Source organism: Garra rufa, chromosome 14 (genome assembly GCF_049309525.1).
Source record: "Garra rufa chromosome 14, GarRuf1.0, whole genome shotgun sequence".
Taxonomy (NCBI): domain Eukaryota; kingdom Metazoa; phylum Chordata; class Actinopteri; order Cypriniformes; family Cyprinidae; genus Garra; species Garra rufa.
Window position 1 is genome coordinate 13,475,870 of NC_133374.1, and position 19,933 is coordinate 13,495,802.

Genomic DNA, 19,933 nt, shown 5'->3' on the forward strand with positions numbered 1-19,933 from the left:
TTATTTAAATTAAATTTTTATTTTCAGTTTTCTTTAATATACATGTTTGTGTGTGTATTTATACATTCATTATATATACACACAGTAAACACACATTTAGTATGTTAACATAAACTTTTATTTTGGATGCGATTAATCGCGATTAATCGTGTCCCAGCCCTAATATATATATATAAATAAAATTTCTAACAAATATTGTATATGAACACTTTCATAGAAATACTTTTTGATATACACTGCCGTTCAAAAGTTTGGGATCAGTATATGCTCATATGCTTATCAAGGCTGTATTTGTTTTATCAAAACGCAGTAAAAACAGTAAAATTGTAAAATATTATTACAATTTAAAATAGCTGTTTTCTATGTAAATATGTTATAAAATATAATTTATTCCTGTGATGCTGTCACACCCCCGGACTGTCATGTTGGTTTCTCCCATTTTCCCCCGCAATTCTGAGTGTTTTGGTTTCTCCCTCATTGTTGTCACCTGGATGTTTGTAATCAGTCTGTCTATTTAAGGTGTGTGTTTTCCCCTGCATTCTGTCGGTCTTTAATGTTACCACTCTGTGTTCCTGTGTCTGCCTGTCTCCCGTTGGATTTATTAAATACTTTATTTTTACTACGTCGTTGTTCGTGTGTTCCTGTCTGATCGTGACAGATGTAAAGCTGAATTTTCAGCATCATTACTCCAGTCTTTAGTGTCACATGATCCTAATATTATAATTTATTATTAATATTCGAAACAGTATTTGCTGCTTAATTATTTTTTGGAACCTGTGATACTTTTTAAAGGATTGTTTGATGAATAAAAAGTAAAAAAAAAAAAAAACAGCTTTTATTTAAAATAGAAATCTTTTGTAATAATATACACTATTGTTAAAACGTTTTTTTCTATTAATATTTCTATTCAGGTAGGATGTGTTAAACTGATAAAAAGTGACAGTAAAGACTTATATTGTTACTAAAGGTTTCTATTTTTAATAAAATCTGTTCTTTTTCATTTTTTATTCATCAAAGAATCCTGAAAAAAATTGTCACAGGTTCCAAAAAAATATTCAGCATATTATTTCTGAAGGATCATGTGACACTGAAGACTGGAGTAATCATGCTAAAAATTCAGCTTTGCATCACAGGAATAAATTACATTTTAAAGTATATTAAATTAAAAAATGGTTATTTCAAATGAAGTATATTTGATCAAATAAATGCAGCCTTGATGGGCATAAGAGATGTATGTATATATAAAAGCAGTATGTTTTCGTGACGTATTTTTGCCATTTTGTTGTGCATTAAAAAGTATAAATAAATAACTGAATTAATTAATAATTAAATACATTTTTGTCATATGGATTTTACACATCATAAGTTAATAAAAAAAGAAGAAGGACATATAAAACAACACTTACCGTGCGGTAGACGAAGACTCTGAGAAATTTCCCCATGAGTGTTTCGAGACGCTGACCATTGTACAGCTGACTCAACACAATCTTGTTCTTCAGGATGTGGTTTTCCAGAATGATCTTCAGGAAGCTCTGGTCCATGGACATCACCTCATCTAGATTGTAGAAGATAAATGACTTGTTCTCGAGGTTTACCATCATGACAAATACATTTGTACAACCAATAACAATTCTCATTATTAAACTCTTACATATTAAAACATTCACATAACCAAAGAGCCTATACCGTAAAAACATATGCGATCCTGGACCACAAAACCAGTCAAAACTGAGATTTATACATCATCTGAAAGCTGAATAAATAAGCTTTCCATTGATGTATGGTTTGGACAATATTTGGTCAAGATACAACTATTTGAAAATCAGGAATCTGAGGGTGTAAAAAAATCTAAATATTGAGAAAATCGCCTTTAAATTTGTCAGAATGTTCTTAGCAATGCATATTACTAATCAAAAATGATGTCTTAATATATTACCGGTTTGAAATTTACAAAATATCTTCATGGAACATGATCTTTACTTAATATTCTACTGATTTTTGGCATAAAAGAAAATCTATATTTTGACCCATACAATGTATTTTTGGCTATTGCTACAAAATACCCCGTGCTACTCATGACGGGTTTTGTGGTCCAGGGTCACATATATGTTTCAAACTGCAACGTAAAAACTTGGCCGGCCTTTAGCTGAGAGCAGTTTGTGGAATGTTCATTCCCAGACAGGACTTTCAGTTATTGTAACCCCAGACACTGTCCCCCTGCATTTGCCACCTAATAAATGGAACGATTTACCCTGTAAATATAATGTGATGAATGTGTTCACCTGTCATTAGCTGCAAATTAACTACAAACATATGATGATGAGGTGAAAGATCTAGCCTAGCCTCATGTGAGGTCTGAAAGCTTCTATTTGGGAAGTGGGATAACAGCAGCTTTCGTGTTCTCTTTCTTTCACCATCTTTTCAAGCCCGTTGAGGCCTGTGCTGAACAGATACAGCTACTGTGTCAGCAAGCTGCCATTTTCCATACACGTGCACTGTATGAATCATCTGTTTTTACACCTGCTATCCCAAGAGGAATCAAAGATATAGTTATGGGAGTGCGAAGGTTAACAGAGGCAAGGCACATCTGCAATTGAAAGAACACAGGACTTGCTAAGGTAGAATTAAAACAGACAATGAAAGAGAAGAAACCAGCTGCTGTGTTGAGGCAAGGAGACTATGAAAGTTTGACATGCATTCAGATATATTTGCTCACCGTTGAAGGCTACATTAAGTGGGGCCAGGAGCGTGTACTCAGCCTGGGGTCTCATAGCTGCAGACAAGCCCAGCTCTGTCAACATGTCACTGAAGGTGCCCTGAGATTGTCCAACCAACTCCATAACCTGTTTAGCTTAGAAGAAAAAGACAAAATCCAGATCTTTAAAAACCAAATACAACAATTTCTGAAGGATCATGTGGCACTGAAGACTGGAGTAATGGTTAAGCTAACCAGAGTCAGGCATGAGGACTTGATCGATGAGGTGGATGACTCCGTTGGTGGTGACGATGTCCTTCTTGAGAACCATCTTGATGCCGTTGACTGTAAGACTATCTCCATCGCAGCCAATCTCAATATTGCTGCCCTCCAGGGTTTCGTGAGATGTGCCGGCCATGATGGCCTCGGAGCACTGAACAGAGTTCAACAGATGGTAGTTGAGGAGAGCTGGAAGAGAAGAAACATTCGTCTCTGTCATCCAAGCACATCTGTTATTCCTCTTACACGCCTCTTGAGATATGAGGAAATCATGGAAAAATTACATTGATAATGCTTTTTTTTTTATGTTTTGAACAGCACAGCAGGTAAAAAACACAAATGGGAATGAGTCTGTTTGCAAATGCATCATACAAACATGCTAAATGACAATGTTGCTTGAAATAAATTTGCATTAAATCACTTTGCAAGCACAGTTCCAGAAAGTTTAGGAAGGGCATGTCGAAAAAGATTTTCCTTGCTAGTTGATTGCAGTTCTCATTCTAGAGAGCTTTTGATTGAATAAAAATCTGTGTAGTGTCATCGAATTTCTAATTGGTTTTCCTGGAAGAGACTGACTGTACTGTAAATTTGAAATGCATACACTAGAATATACATACAGTAGCTTCAAAGCTAATAGACGTGGACGTAAAGCCACAAAACTGCAACTTTAATTTCATAACCTTTAAAAATTGTCGGAGACGATTTATATTCTATGATTTAATACTTAAATTACACAGATAGCATGCAAATGCAAGTAATCAATTGTGACACTGCATCTTCCATTCGTTTCCAAAAGGGAACCATAAGGGATCCTTGGGAGCCTTTGGGTCCTCTCCGAGTGAGTGTCTCAGCAGCTCCAAGCCATTTGACTGCAAACAGAGAGCTCTGATCTCACGTCAAAAGTCTGGCTAGGGACTAATAAGAGGGCAGAAATCCCATGGCTGCCATTTTTCACTGGATTGTAAAGCTAACAGCTGTTTCCTGTCTATATGTGTTTGGCAAGACAAGGACGTGCTCCTTTCAGAAGGTCTTAGATCTTTCTCCTTTGGCCTTACGATGAACATAATGCTTTAAAGGAGAAGTTCACTTCCAGAATGGAAATTTCCTGGAATTTACTCACCCACATGTTATCCAAGATGTTCATGTTTTTGTTTTTTCAATCGCAAAGAGATTACATTTTTTTTTAGGAAAACATTCCAGGAACTTTCTTCATATAGTGGACTTCGATGGTGGCCAACGGGTTGAAGGTCTAAATTGCAGTTTCATTGCAGCTTCAAAGGGCTCTACATGATCCCAGTCAAGGAATAAGGGTCTTATCTAATGAAATGATTGGCCATTTTCTTAAAAGATATTAATGTATATACTTTTTAACTGCTAATGCTTGTCTTGTACTAGCTCTGTGATGTGCATCTTTACGCATTGCATAATCACATTGGAAAAGTCATGCACGGTTAGTTCTTCGTCTGTGTACTTTAGTTTTAGGACAGGGCAAAAAAACATTCATTCATATGTTCTTTAAAGAACCATCTCTTTCTTACCTTTTTATAATTTGAAGAACCTTTCTTTTGTGAAACAGAAAGGTTCTTCAGATGTTAAAGGTTCTTTATGGAACCATTTAGACAAAAAAGGTTCTTCTATGGCATCGTGAAGCACCTTTATTTTTAAGAGTGTATGTCATGCATGCATGATTAGAAAATGTATGAGATCAAGCTAGTGCAAGGTGAGCATTTGTGGTTAAAAAGTATATAAATTTGTATTTTTCTTAGAAAATGACCAATCGTTTTGCTTGATAAGACTTTTATTCCTCAGGTGGGATCATGTAGAGCCATTTGAAGATGCATTGAAACTGCAGTTTGGATCTTCAACCCATTGGCCACCACTGAAGTCCACTATATGGAGAAAAATCCTGGAATGTTTTCCACAAAAACCTTAATTTCTTTTCGAATGAAGAAAGACATGAACATCTTGGATAACATGAGGGTGAGTAAATTATCAGGAAATTTTCATTACTTCTTCTTTAATGGTTACAAAATGTATTCTGTATCACTGTGGAAAACACAACACATTGAAGTTTTGAAGTGTTTCTGCTGAATTTGATGGTATTATATGCTATCAATAATAAACTGGACTAGGCATCAGTATCTAGGTTAAGCTTGGAGTTTTCCTTTTTCCATTTCCCTGGCTCCTCTCAATGAAATCCACTTAAGTAGCAGATCAAATATCTTTCCGCTTGGCACAATAGGTTTGGCCATAATATTAGTTTTATTTTAGCTCTCATTCAAGCAGTTAATATACCCCTTAGTGTATTTTAGACAAACCTTATATTCATGCGAAGCAGCATTACGTAATTCTTTAACATGATCACTGGGAAAGCTAATGTTTCCGAACTCCAAAGCAAACATCGACCACGGTATTTTGAAAATACTTTAAGACGTACCCATAAACTTTACTTCTGCTGCCGAGAACCTTCAGATTTGATCTCATCTCCAAGTGGCTCAACTGTAACCCTGTCTAAATCCCAAAGTAGTCCCATAAGTGTGGTTATGGCAATGTTTGCCAACTGTCTGAGAATTCCAGGCCTACAGCTAGGGGTGCAGCGGGCCCATCTGGTTTGAAAGGGGGTGAAATAACACTCTGCCTCACTCAGTTGACTCGGATCAACAAACACGGCACGAGGGAACCGCCATTCCCTTGATTTCCTGCACCTTTGTTCCATTAAATAAGAATAAAGCATTTCTTTGTGCCAAGTCTGCCATCAATATGGGACTTAATGTTTCCCTTTGGCAACTAAAAGCACTCCGTTTGAGAATAGTGCATGGGGCTTTATGTCTTGGTGCTTGGGTTTACCTTGGAGGGAATTCTTGTCTTCCATAAGCCTATCCAGAACTTCTCTATCCAGTTTGTCGAAAGCATCATTGGTTGGGGCGAACAGGGTGAAGTGTCCTGGTTGACCCAGCTTCTCAATCAAACCGGATGCGGTGGCCACAGTCTGGACAAGAAATGGAGCATAAACAACTTAAGTTCAACAGGTTTGGTTTCATTGACTACATGCTTCTAAGTCTCCTTACGACTTACGTTCAAAGTACTCAGGTCATCATCCACATCGATCACATCCTGAATGGTGTTTCCAACAGCTGTGATGACGCGGTCAATGACATGGACCACTCCATTGGTGGCCACCTGGTTGCCATGAATGATCCTGGCACAGTTCACTGTGACAATCTGAACAAGAACCACATGCAAAATTAGTTCCTCATGGAGACACAAGTAACCTAAGACCGAACCCTCCATTTCTCAAGATATCAGCTTACCCCATTGGAGTAATGATTGATGAGCAGGTTCAAGTCGTTGTACATGGAGGTGGCGGTCATTCCGTTCTTGAGGTCTTTGGTGAGGAGACGTTTGTTGACCATGTGATAATGCAGGGCATTGTACAGCTCAATATTAACATTGCTCACCAGAGCATTCCTCACCTCCTATAGGACAACGAGCAAGCAAATGCAAAACAGTCAAGAGATTACTCAAAATTCATGTGTGCTGAAGGGAGAAAGAAGGAATGAGATGTTACCGTATTGAGAAGATCCCAGGCCTCATTACTGGGGGCGAAGAAAGTATAAGACCCTGCGCCTTCAATCTCTTCACGCAGCTTGGATAGAGCAGAGTAGTCCTGGGTCGTTGTGGCTTTGACCAGACCGAGGGTGCCATAAACGTTGTCAATGGGAGCAACTGTAAGAAACATGACACTGATTAGCTCCACGCTTAGCTCTGAGATTGCATCTTTAGAACTTTTTGGCCAACATTGCAGCTTTCAAATTAAGTAGCAATCAAACTTAGTATACTTTTCACTGTGTTTTTGTAATTTATGGACAACATCACCAGACTTAATGATTTTATATTGTCTGACTGGCAAGGTTAGAAATATTTGCTCCTGGAATTGATTTTCAGTGCAATTTTTATAGTCACCTTATTATACGAACCATATGTGACCCTGGACCACAAGACCAGTCTTATGTAGCAAGGGTATATTTGTAGCAATAGACAAAAATACATTGTATGGGTCAAAATTATCGATTTTTGTTTTATGGCAAAAATCATTAGGATATTATGTAAAGATAATGTTCCATGAAGACATTTTGTAAATTTTATTCCGTAAATATATCAAAAACCAATTTTTGATTAGTAATATGCACTGCTAAGAACTTCATTTGGACAACTTTAAAGGCAATTTTCTCAATATTTAGATTTTTTTGCACCCCTAGATTTCACATTTTCAAATAGTTGTATCTCTAACAAATGTTGTCCTATTCTAACAAACCATACAACAATAGACAGTATACATCTCAGATAAAAAAATGACCCTCATGACTAGTTTTGTAGTCCAAGGTCACATATGTTGTCTTTAATCAATATTTTAAACTGTTGTCAATGATAGATTGTTTAAAATTGTATGTAAAAACAGGAGCTTATAGGGCTGCAATATTATGACCAAAAAAAAAAAATCCACAAATTATTGTGGATTATTGCTCTTTATATTGTAATAATGATTATTAATATCGATATAGAAAACAATATAAAATGTTTTAATTTCGTTTTGGGCAAGTCACATTCTGGCTTCATTGGCAATTGTAAACATGTCGGTCCATGACCTTAGCCAATTCTAGCAAAAATTTGCGTTATAATGACTGAACCTACGGAAATAATCTTTTATTTACAATCTTTCTCCATCGTTTCTTGTTGTTTATGATGAAGGAATTGATGAACTTGCGCACTTATTAAGAGCTCCGACGTTTTCAGAGCTGACTAATCTAAGCGCCTCTGATTGGCCAATGCATACCTAAATTGAAAAGAAACGCATTTGATTGGTTATTAGGCTCAACGCTGCAAAAACAGCGCGTAAAATCTGATGTAGTAGTGTAGTAATACGTTGTTTAATTGTGCATTTTTTGCCCATTTGTTTTGAATTTAGGGACATTTTTGTTGAATTTCGTGGCATTTTTGCCACAAGCCCTTGTTAATTTTAGACCCTGCTAGTCAGTAAGCAAGAAACCAACCAACCTGCAGGACAGCCACGCATGCCATCCAGTTTCATGTAACCTGGGCAGCACTCATACAGCACGGTCCTTGACAAAAAAAGGAAGATACAAAATAAGAAGAACATGTGTTAAGTGAGTATTCAATCTCAGACATATGGCACCACTTGAAAAAATACAATACCAGCAGTGTACAGGCTCAAATTCATTTTTTTCCTGGATGCCATTCACTCGTTACAAGCTATCCTGCTTTTAATGATAACACAGTTCATGGTCCTGGACAGACAGCCTGTTCATATGGTAACCATTAACTGTCTTTGTACATAAACATGCTATGTGGTCCTGAGGTTTGTGCCGTATTCCACTATCATTATGTTGTCACAGCATTGCATTAATACTTTAAGTGGCCTGAAGCTAAGCGCTGAGACCAACTTGGTGGTTTGGTAAGGCTGAGGGGTATTTTTTGGATCCAGGATGCCTTTAAAGTAAATTTATAACCCAGTGAAAAGTTGGTTTGGAAGTTACAATGTACAATGGAAGGAAATGTCGAATCAGCAGTTTTCCAGTAATGAAGGTCTCATGCTATGGTTTTTCTGTTTTCATTGAAAGCGGCTCTTTAAACCTTCAAAAACCAAGCTTGTAAATACATTTCCATGACCACACAAATGGAATCTCATGGATGAAAAGCCATTTTGTTCTTGGTAGCGTAAAGAAACAAAAATATAATTTAAAAATGTATTCTAAAACTTGACTTGTGCAGACTGTTGTACTTTAGAACTTAAATTAGGCCAGCATAAACAGATATTTTAAAGCATCATTATTGTTGTTTATTTCTTTTCCATTCCCTTCAGTGTGTAATTAGCCAGTTGCAAGTTCATATGCATCATAACAGGCTCTTAATATGAATAATGGCTTCAATAAAACTTACCTAAGCTAATTATGCCAACTATATAGCAGCCATATTGTAGAGTTAATAAACAGCTGTTAATGGGAAACAGGTTTTTTATAAAGTCCTCTGAGAAAACACCACTGGAGAGTTACGAACTGCTGAGACTTTCTCAAAGCTGCAGATAGTAAACACACTCTAGCTGTGGTATAGATTCACAGATGGACATTAGTTAGGGTTAGTGTGCTGCCGCACTTCTCTCCACACCAGCAAAACGCTTCCAGTGATGCAAGTTGCTGAACTCCCCAAACAGATAAAACAGCCTGCAAATCATCAAATGAGAAAAGACATCCAGCGGTGAGTTCTGTGGAACATTGGAAACTGACAAGCCTGGGAGACTGAGCAATTGCAAGACTATTGGGATTTCAAAGTTGTCCGCTATTTGACTGCCATACAAAGGATCCAGAAGCAATAGTTTTGGAGTAGGCTGGCCTTTGTGTTTTCTATGGAAGTGAAAGGGGATGTGAGGGATGTCGATGAAGTCATTAAGAGTCTTCCTAGAACTTGAGCTTCTAAAGAATTTCTCCCAAAAGCAGAAGGAAAACATGATTCCTGCTGACCAGACACTCTGAGGGAATACGGCTACATTAGTTATTGGGGAGAAGGTCAGATTTTCCAGTTTAACCGAAGTTCTCCCTAGTGAGTCACCAGTTCAAAGGATCCACAACATTACGCACATGTTCAAGCCATTAGGATGGAGTTAGACCCATCAGATTATGGAGATATCTAGCAAAATATCTAAAGATAAGCTTGTAGAACATCAATCCAGTGACTTGGACACTTCAAAAGGTAGCAATCGTAAAACATTGACAAGCCATCAGTGATATAGTTTTTCGTACCAATCTTTGGGAGAGATTTTGGACTGTCATACTCATCTCAATTATGTAAGCTAAGCACACTAAACCAGATATTTCCAAAGACTGCCAGACCGCTATGTAATGGTCTGCTGAGCGCAGAGAAAATACTCAGAGCAGAACAGTCCCTGGCTTTCAAATAATCAAAACTGCAAGGGAAGCAGAAAATCCACTGAAGATCGCAGGCAGGTCTGGCTTTGCAAGTAAGGAAGTTTGAAACCACTAGAGGTTACCTCACAACGGTGCTGTTTGGTCACATGCGAAGAGCTGGGTAACATCTTTACGTTGCCGTTTCCTCTCTTTTCCAGCCATGGAAAAAGAATTTGAAACCGGAGGCATAACAAACTCTACATGAATCAACGGTTGTGGTTGACCGTGCCGGTCTCCAGAAACCACCACATCATTCCTGGAGCCTTCACTGTAGGACTTTGCGCTCATCTTACCACATATTGTTGATCTAGATGTTGCAATCTTTTGTTGTTGTTGGTTTTTACATTTCACACGTCATTAAGTTCACTTAAGCTTCCCCTGAAAAAAGATCCTGCTGACATTTCCACCTTGTAGACAGCTGTGTATTTTCGCCTCAGGACAAAAATTTAAGGAAAGGTGTTTCAACACATGCCAAGCACTCCAGGCGAGCTCTACTGCTTTCTTTAATCATTGATGGCATGTCCTGACAATACCAGTGGGTTTCACTATTTTACACCAATTAAGGTTTTACAGTTCTCTGGTGGTTTGTAAGACTGAGTGCAGTAGTAACGCATGGAATTTGGTTAGAAGCAATGGAGCAATTCTTTTTTTATTTATCCGTTCTTTGTTTTGGCAGCCAGGTTAAACTGTAAATCACCCATTGCTGTCAAATTCTGTATTTTACTGAGTCTAAATAGGAAGCATTGTAAATTTGGAGCTCAGCTTAAGTAGGAAATCATATGTGCGTGTAATCGTTGGAAATCCTCACACACTCTTACCAATTGGAACAGTGACCTTTCACCTTTGACTATCGGAGCAGCTGGAACTTTCCAGTTTCTGTCAAAGAGACAGGATTTGTAAAAGCCTCCAGAAATCATAAAACATCACACTTACGCTTTCTTTCCACAGATGGCCCCTTGGTACCAATTACGGCAAGTGCTGAAGTATTTCTTCTTTGTCCCCACAACTTGCTGGAGAGCGCACACATTCGGTCTGCAGAGAGGTAAAGGTAAGAAAGGATGAAATGAGTAAAGCCATGCGCAAAAGTGTTTTTGTGACAGCATGGTGCTTTTCTTTAAAACTGGGACAATAAGGTTTTGATGTAAGAAATGTAAAATTAAGACAAACTTTAATATACCTATTTGAAAACATTCTTAAGGCCTTTGTATTTATAAAAAATAATAATAAATAAAACACATACACTGATAGTACATAAAAATGTAATTAATTATTTGAAAATTAAAAATAAATGTTTCAAATAAAATATGAAAAACAAAATTAAAATTAAGATTACATTACATTTTTTTTCAATGTTAAAAAAATAACACCAGGTAACCCAAATATATACTTTTAAACAAATTGTTACATTCCTAATAGATTGTTTTTATAATTTTTAAGTCAAAAGAATTATTCAGTATGACAATCAACCTGGCGACATTTGGCTACACCAAAAAAAAAGTTAAAATGTTTTACATTTTAGATCAGATACAGTTTCACACCGTTTTACAGTTATATATATATATATATATATATATATAATTTTTTATATAATAATAGCAACATATATAAACACTTTAAAAATATATTAAAAACATAAATATATATCAGAATAACTATTCTTATTTTAATATTAATAACTAAAATCAACAATATCTCTTACCCTTCTTTCTTTGCCCGAATACGACTGTGGGCGACTATCTTGTCATAAGCTGAGGAGTCAGCTTGGTCAAAGGCAGACAGCACAAAAAGTGCAAAAGTAGCTGCAAAGAGTAGCTTCATCCCTGCTTTCCCCACTGTGAGACTTCAGAGCAAGAAATGGGCTCCGGCTGAGGGGGAGAGGGCTTTTATAGCTCAGCTCTCTGCAGCAGGAGAGACTGGCAAACTATCAGTGCACCAGCCTTTCCTGTTCACCAGTGTGTCTCTATGATCTCACCTCCTAACTCTGAATAAGCAAAACACAAAGAGTGGAGGATTCATTCAACAAAGAGCTGAGGTGCGAGAAGGAAATGTTGTAGGATTCCTAATGAATGAATAATACAATTTTATACATGAGGGAGCTGTTTTAGCCCATATTAGGATTGGTGTGGAACATGAATTTGTTTTCGTTTTATTTGATAGCAGTTCTTTACTGGTGATATTTAACAAATATGCCACATACGTATGGAGAAGATTTCATAACTGGAGAAGGATCCAAAAGTTTGAGAAATGCTTCTGTTTTGCATTTTTCATTGCAAATTGCATTACAATTATTGCATTAAATTGCAATTAAGTGAAACAAAGAAATTGCAGAATGTCTTACAGCAGAACCCAAATGTGTAACTTATGTAGAATTTGACAATGATCCACAAATTGCATCTGAAGCAAGAACATCTGAGCGTCTGTGCGAAATTGTCTGTTCTTTGTTGTAATTTTTTGCGAAACCTTTCCAAACTATTTTTTTTCCCCGAAGTAACTTATTTCCAGTCATAAATGAACAATAAATACCAGATTTTCACTGTTCTCAAACTTTTTGACCTCTCGCTTGATTAATGAGATGTTATATAAGAAAAAACAGGATTTTGTTTTAAAGCAATATTGTTGGTAAACCTGTAAAGGAAAGTATTTAGTCAAGCAAAACATTTTGCGAACCAAAGGCTACAGGATTAAAGTATAAATCAATTTTACGTAACACTATAGCTTCACTCCAAGTATCCACATTTTGACAGTAATACAAATCAAGCCCGAGGCATCTGATACAGCGGTCTCATCCAGATTCATGTCTCTGTGCTTGGCTCACTCTTGTGGCCAGATGCAAACATTAACTATGAAAAGATGGCGGTATCTATGGCAACCTTTGAAACCTTTTGGATGGGTGGCTCCATCTTGTGGAAAGCCATTACAACAGCAAAAAAGTGGTTTTGACATACAGTTGAAGTCAAAAGTTTACGTACACCTTGCAGAATCTGCAAAATGTTAACTATTTTACCAATAATTAAATAAGAGGGATCATACAAAATGCATGTTATTTTTTATTTAGTACTGACCTGAGTAAGATATTTCATATCAAAGACATTTTCATATAGTCCACAAGAGAAAATAATTGTTGAATTTTTTGTTGAATTCATTAAGAGCCGGGGGTGAAAACATTTGATCAGAATGAAGGTGTATATGTTTTTCTTTTTTTTTTGTCTAAATATCATATTTCTTTCATTTAGTACTAGCTTTTAGAAACAACACAATATACTTACATGTTTCCCAGAGTACAAAATAAGTTAAATTTCCCTCATCTTCAAATTCAGAAAGTTTTCACCCCCTGTCTCTTGATGGTTTCTGTTTCTTTCAGTGAGTGATTGAACCTTTTGTAATAGTTGTGTATAAGTCCCTTAATTGTCCTCGAGAAATGGATCTCAAAATCATATAGTCATTGTTGGAAAGGGTTTAAATACACAAAAATGCGGAAACACCCATAGAAATTGTGGGGGCCAGCGGGCCGTTTAATTGTTTAGGACAAACAAGGGACTCATGAGGAACTATCATTAAACAAACAAACAAACAAACAAACAAACAAACAAAAAAACAGCTGTGGATCATTCAGGTTACAACACTGTATTAAGAATCAAGTGTATGTAAACTTTTGAACAGGGTCATTTTGATAAATTCAGCTAATATTGTCTCTTGTGGACTATATGCAAACATCTTTTATGTGAAATATCTTATTTAGGTCAGTACTAAATAAAAAAATAACATGCATTTTGCATGATCCCTCTTATTTTGGTAAAAAAAATTAGCAGATTCTGCAAGGTGTATGTAAACTTTTGACTTCAACTGTAATACTGTACTGACATATTAGCAGGATTTTTTTATGCTGTCCAGTCTGAAGACATCCATCTTTCTGCCCGATGCCAGTTCTGGCCTTGGTCTTCTAGAACAAAACACAGATTTAAAATTTTGTGAACATAAATAAAGACTATTCAGACAAGTTTTTTCAAACACTCACCCCACCTGCCACTGGGCCTTTTTTACTTCTGACCTGCTAACAATCAAATTGCAATAAAAGAGTCTTGCTTGACCTCACACGTCCTACTAAACAGACTCTGTCAAAACAAGATTTGGGTTATCTTTAGAAAAATGTGATGTTTTAAATTCATTTCGAATCTTACAGAAATGTGTGTGTGAGACAGATCTAAAGACGCATCTGGAAATAGCTTTCTCACATTCTTCCCACTCTTTCTCTTTTCCCTCTCTTCTCTGTCAGTGTCTTTTATGGCTTTTGGACAAGTCATGCTGCAGTGTTGCATGCAATGCAATGCTGGCAGGCCGCGAGACATTGGTAGTAAATATCAGAACATGAACATAATCCCCTCAAGCTGCAGAGGGATTCTGCTGTTAAAAAGTTGGAGGATAACGAGATGTGAAAGGAAAGTACAGGACAAAAAAGAAATACAGTAAGAAAACATACATATACATATACATATACCTTTAACTGAAAGTTATTAGTTTAATAATCCACCTGAGAACTTTCTGTTCTTGGAACGTTTGTTTATGATTATAAAAACATAAAAAGAACGTCCCTAGAACATTAGGAAAAAAAAATCTCAGCACATTTTTCTTCGCTACCACATTTGCCTCAAAGAGACAGGGAGCTTCACAGGGAGCGACTCATTTCAACAGCAACAAAGTCTGAGAAACTATCTGCTGACAATTTATTCACTGCTAATTGAAAACAGCATGGTGTGCCCCCAGATAAAGGAACTGCTGTGAAGTCAATTAATTAAAGAACAAGAGCAGCCACTGCGTGTTGTCATGGCAACAGAAGACAAATAACAAGCGATTGTGAGAGTGAAAGATTCTATGTCTGCTGTAATATGAATCAGCAACCAGTCGCTTCAGATTGGAAAAGTGAGAGATGACATAGTCTGCGCAATGAAAAACCTCCAGTATATCAAATATCTTCATTTTTCAAAAATAAGTTACAAATGTAACAAATGATTAAGCATTATTATATGGCCATGAAATTAAAAAATACAAAATTGTATGCTAGCAATTGATCCTTTGCGAACACCCACCCCCCTTGTTACTGTTGCTGTCTGACAAGCCATAGCACTCACACGCCCAATGTTGCCAAGTCCATGGTTTTTCTGCGAAATTGGGCTCATTTAACATTGTTGCATGGGTTGTTTTTCATGTCCACGGGTTGAAGCGACCACAATAATGTGATAACAAACTGCTGGAATACAAATTTTACTAGGGGAACCCAACCAAAATGCAATTGGGCTATTTCTGAGTAACAGTTGGGTGGGTTTTGTTGTGAAAACCTGGCAACCCTGCTCACGCCGCACATTCCAAGAAATTCAAAAAATAAACCGTTTTGTGACTCTTTAATGTGTTGTGACAGTTCACAGTAGTGCCTCAGTTCAAACGGCACGTGTAGCATTCATCTTTTCATATTTACTTAAAGCACGAATTAAACATGAATGAACATCAGAACGTATTTTATGCAAAGTTTACCAGGGGAACCCAGCCAAAAAATTATTGTACCCCTGAGAAAGCGATTTTTACAAAGAGACCCTCACTGAAATGCGATTCACCTGTCTGAAATCTTTAACATTGATGCCGCTGGTTGTTTTTCACTGGTTGAAGCGACCACAATAATGTGATATTAAAATGCTGGAATGCGAATTTTACCTGGGAAACCCAGTCAAAAATCGTGATTTTTGGAAAGTGATTTTTACAGAGAGACCCCCATTGAAATGCGATTGTGCAAGTTTTGAGCTAGTTGGGCGGGTTTTGTTGTAAAAATCTAGCAGCCTTGCCCACACTGCACATGTTTTCATACAGTGCAAAATACATTGCAGGGCAAAAAGAAAACTGACAATGCAGTGACAGACAAGCAGGTTACATTAGGTATGAAACAAAAGTCTCAGCTTTCAAATGTTGTCATTTTTTAAGAATTTTTTTTAAGAAGGTCAGATCACCTGTTTGACAAGCCATATTGGGCGACCTTAACATTGATGCTGATGGTTGTTTTTGAAGCAACCACAATAATGTGATATTACAATGCTGGAATGCAAAGTTTACCAGGGGAACCCGGCCAAAAAACTTTTATTGTAACCCTCGGAAAGTGATTTTTACAGTGAGACCCCCACTAAACGAAAAGTAATTGGGCAAGTTTTGGGCAAGTTTTGGGTTAGTTGGGCACGTTTTGTTGTAAAATCCTGGCAGCCTTGCTCACACCGCACATGTTCTCACACAGTGCAAAATACATTGTAAAGCAAAGAGAAATATTTACTTAATGCTCGAAATAAACATGAATGAACATCAGAACGTATTTTATTTATACAGCGAAAATATGTCAGTACACACAGTTTTTCAAGTTTAAGTACACTGAAGTTAATCTACTCTCCTGTCTGATTTGTTTGTCGAACAAAATGTCAGATTCAGTGTTATGACTAGTCAGATCGCCTGTCTGACAAGCCATATTGGGCTACTTTAACATTCATGCCGCTGGTTGTTTTTTATGTCTGCAGGTTGAAGCGACCACAAAAACGTGATATTAAGATGCTGGAATGCGAATTTTACCACCACCAATTTTTACAGAGAGACCCTCACTGAAACACGATTGGGCAATTTTTGTGGTAATTAGTTGAGTTTGTTGTAAAAACCTGGCAACCCTGCTCACACCACACATGTTCTCACACAGTGAGAACTGTGTGAGAACGTATTCTACGCCAGAGTGCGTTCACATGTCACGAGCCGGATGCTAAACTCGTGCTCAGGACAGATGGACGTGGCTGTGTATCAAAGGTAAAAAATGATATAAATACTGTTCAGTTTCTCACAAAAACCGATCGTTTCGTGTCTTACGACATCAATGTATCATCACGAGTCGCAGGGTGTAATTTGGATTTGTCTGTGCATGTTTTTGTTTACTTTTAAAGGTTTGGTGCCCATCCACTCATATTATTTGGCTGGCAGACTGCACCGGTTTTCGTTAAAAATCTTTGTTTGTGTTCTGCTGAGGAAACAAAGTCACCTACATCTTGGATGCCCTGGGAGTAAGCAGATACACATCAAATTTTCAGTTTTGGGTGAACTATCCCTTTAATGTGTCATGACAGATCGCTGTAGCGCCTCAGTTCAGAAGGCACACGAACCAATCGTTTTTTCACATTTACTTAAAGCACGAATTAAACATGAATGAACAGAATGTGTTTTATTTCAACCACGGAAAGGCATCAAAACACACAGTTTTTCAAGTTTAAGTTAGAGATGCACCGATTGCAATTTTCTTGGCCAATTCCGATTCCGATTTTTCAGTAAGTGTGACCTGTCGATTCCGACTTTTGCCGATTCCGATTTAATTTTTTTATGAACTGTAATGAAAGCATAGGCCTATACAGAAATATTTTCTTTAATTAAATTTATTGTATAATAAAATAAATTTTTAAACATTGCAGGATCTTCTTACAACAAAATAACTTTAACAACAAAATTAAGTGCTTTGTGCCTTTGAAAAAGGTATAAAATTAGTTCCTGTAACTAACATAGTATAGTCATACTAGCAAAAATATTTTCCTCAATGTATTTTTTTTATTTTATAATAAAAGAAATGTATAAACATTACAGGATCTTCTTACAACAAAATAACTTTAACAACAAAATAAAGTGCTCTGAGCCTTGAAAACATTAGAAATAAAATATAAGTAACAAAGCAGGCATACAACCCAGCCGGCATTTCAACGTTGATTCATCGTTGAAACAACGTCAGGTACCATGGTTGGATCAACGGTGAAAAACCTTTCGGATTTGCAAAAAATTTCAACGTTGATATTGTGACGTCTTTTCAACGTGGAAGTAACAACGTTGATTCACTGTTGAAATCGCGACTTTGTTTCACCCTCTTACCTTTCGGGTTATGGTCATCTGTCGACGTTGGATCAACGGTGAATAACCTTTCGGATTTGCAAAAAAATTCAACGTTGATATTATGACGTTGATTCACCGTTGAAATCGCGACTTAGTTTCACCGTCTTACTTACCTTTCACCAACGGTGAATACACCACTGTACATTCAATTACAACCAGTTTGCATTTAGATCAACACTGTACGTACATGTTAGTTAAAAATCAAATGACTAGCAGCAATGGTATCAACTTCAATAAACTAACACATGATCAATATTATAAAACAAGTTTTATTTTGGAAACATACACTGTAAATAAAAAAAAAAACTGTCAAAAACATTTTCCAAAAACAATACAAATACATTAATTCTGCTCACATGTTATTGTAGCCCAGTCTGTGATGAATACAAAGTAATCAGACTTTATTACACATTACCAGTCAGAAGATTCTCACAGTAAAATTTTAAATGTTTTTTTAAGTCTCTTCTGCTCACCAATCCAAGTACAGAAAATTTGAATAAAATATATTTGTACTATTTAAAATGTTTTTTATTTGAAGATATTTGAAAATGTAATTTAATTCTGTGATGTGAAAGCAGAATTTGTATCATTGCTCAAGATCCAGTCACATTAAACTTCAGAAATCATTCTAATATTCTGATTTGCTGCTCAAAAAAATTATGTTGGAAACAGCTCAGTGGAATTCTTTCAGTTTGCTTTGATGAACTGAAAATGAAACAATTTATCTGATATAGAAATCTATTGTAATATTATAAATGTCTTTATTATCACTTTTGATCAATGTAAAGCATCCTTGCTAAATAAAAGTTTTGAAGTATGGTATATAATTTTACAAATGCTTTATTTCAAGTAAATGCTAATCTTTGGATCTTACTATTCATCAAAGAATCCTGAAAAAAAATCTACTGCTTAAATAATGATTATAATAAATGTTTCTTGAACAGTATATTAGAATGATTTCTAAAAGATCATGTGATGACTGGAGCAACAGGAATAAATTACATTTTAAAATATTTTAAATAATATTAAATATCATTTTAAATAATACAAATATTATAAAGCAGAAGGAAATTTAATAAAATAAAAAAACCTTACTGTTCAAAAACTTTTGACTCGTAGTGTATTTTTTTTTCTGATACTGAAAAAAAACACACAGATGTCAGGGTTTAAACTTCTCCAAATCCCTAGACCCCAGAAGGTTAAAGACTCAAAGTTTTTGTACAATAACATGCATATTTTGCGCTGCACAAGAGAAACCTTTTTTGACTAAAACCACTTGATCTCTTATTTGGTGGTTAACTATAGTTCTGTGAAAACAGGTTTACAATTGTGTCTCATTATAAGAGATGTGTACATTTGTGCAGTGCAAATGGGTAAAAGACTTTGAGAATGGAACCTGCAATAAGAAACCATGTCGTGGTGAAGGGATCAAAAAGCAATCGCCTTAAAATTCTTTAGGCAGGAAATACCTTAAATGGAATGTATTTATTATTTTAAGCCAAAATGTTTCTTCAAATTCTGATAATAACAACAGCCTTGTGCATATATCATGGTTGTGCTTCGGGTGATCCCTGAAAGAGTCCCAGCTCTGTGTCCTCTCTCATGCTGTCCCCTCCTCTCTCTCTCACTTTTGTGCTTTCTGTACTGTCCTGCATGAACAAAAACACCAAAAATAACATTTTATAAAATTGACATTCAGATTAAAGTTTAAAACAACATGGTTTTAATCACAATTCAAACTAAACAGTGTACTTAGTGAAACAATTCAAATCATATTGAGTACATTTGTATTACATTAAATGAACTTATAACAAAAGATCAATGAATCTCTACCAGAACTGACAGTGCAAAGATGAACAATTCCTTACCAAACTGCCAATAAGCTGGATCCTTAATGATTCTACAAGGAGAAAGAATAAATGATTTATTGGAATTTTCTTAAAAAGCTGTTTTTTGTTTTAAACCATTCCTTTAAACTTAATTCTTAAATCTTAATTCATTTAAATTATAAAGACATTCCGTTATATGATATTCA

The 19,933-nt window shown here is 36.1% G+C and overlaps 1 protein-coding gene across 1 annotated transcript in view; it reads right to left on the bottom strand.

Annotated features, from left to right (window-relative positions):
• Positions 1–11,823, bottom strand: part of postnb (periostin, osteoblast specific factor b) — a 26,752-nt gene extending 14,929 nt beyond the window's left edge. Inside the window, exons 1-10 of the mRNA XM_073818374.1 lie at positions 11,654–11,823; positions 10,888–10,986; positions 8,030–8,094; positions 6,543–6,700; positions 6,286–6,450; positions 6,050–6,196; positions 5,822–5,963; positions 2,951–3,163; positions 2,717–2,851; positions 1,407–1,555 (exon numbers count right to left, since the gene is read on the bottom strand). Coding sequence (XP_073674475.1) covers positions 1,407–1,555; positions 2,717–2,851; positions 2,951–3,163; positions 5,822–5,963; positions 6,050–6,196; positions 6,286–6,450; positions 6,543–6,700; positions 8,030–8,094; positions 10,888–10,986; positions 11,654–11,772 — 1,392 coding nt within the window. The 5' untranslated portion in view covers positions 11,773–11,823. The remainder of the gene's footprint in view (positions 1–1,406; positions 1,556–2,716; positions 2,852–2,950; positions 3,164–5,821; positions 5,964–6,049; positions 6,197–6,285; positions 6,451–6,542; positions 6,701–8,029; positions 8,095–10,887; positions 10,987–11,653) is intronic.
• Between the last annotated feature and the right edge of the window lie 8,110 nt (positions 11,824–19,933).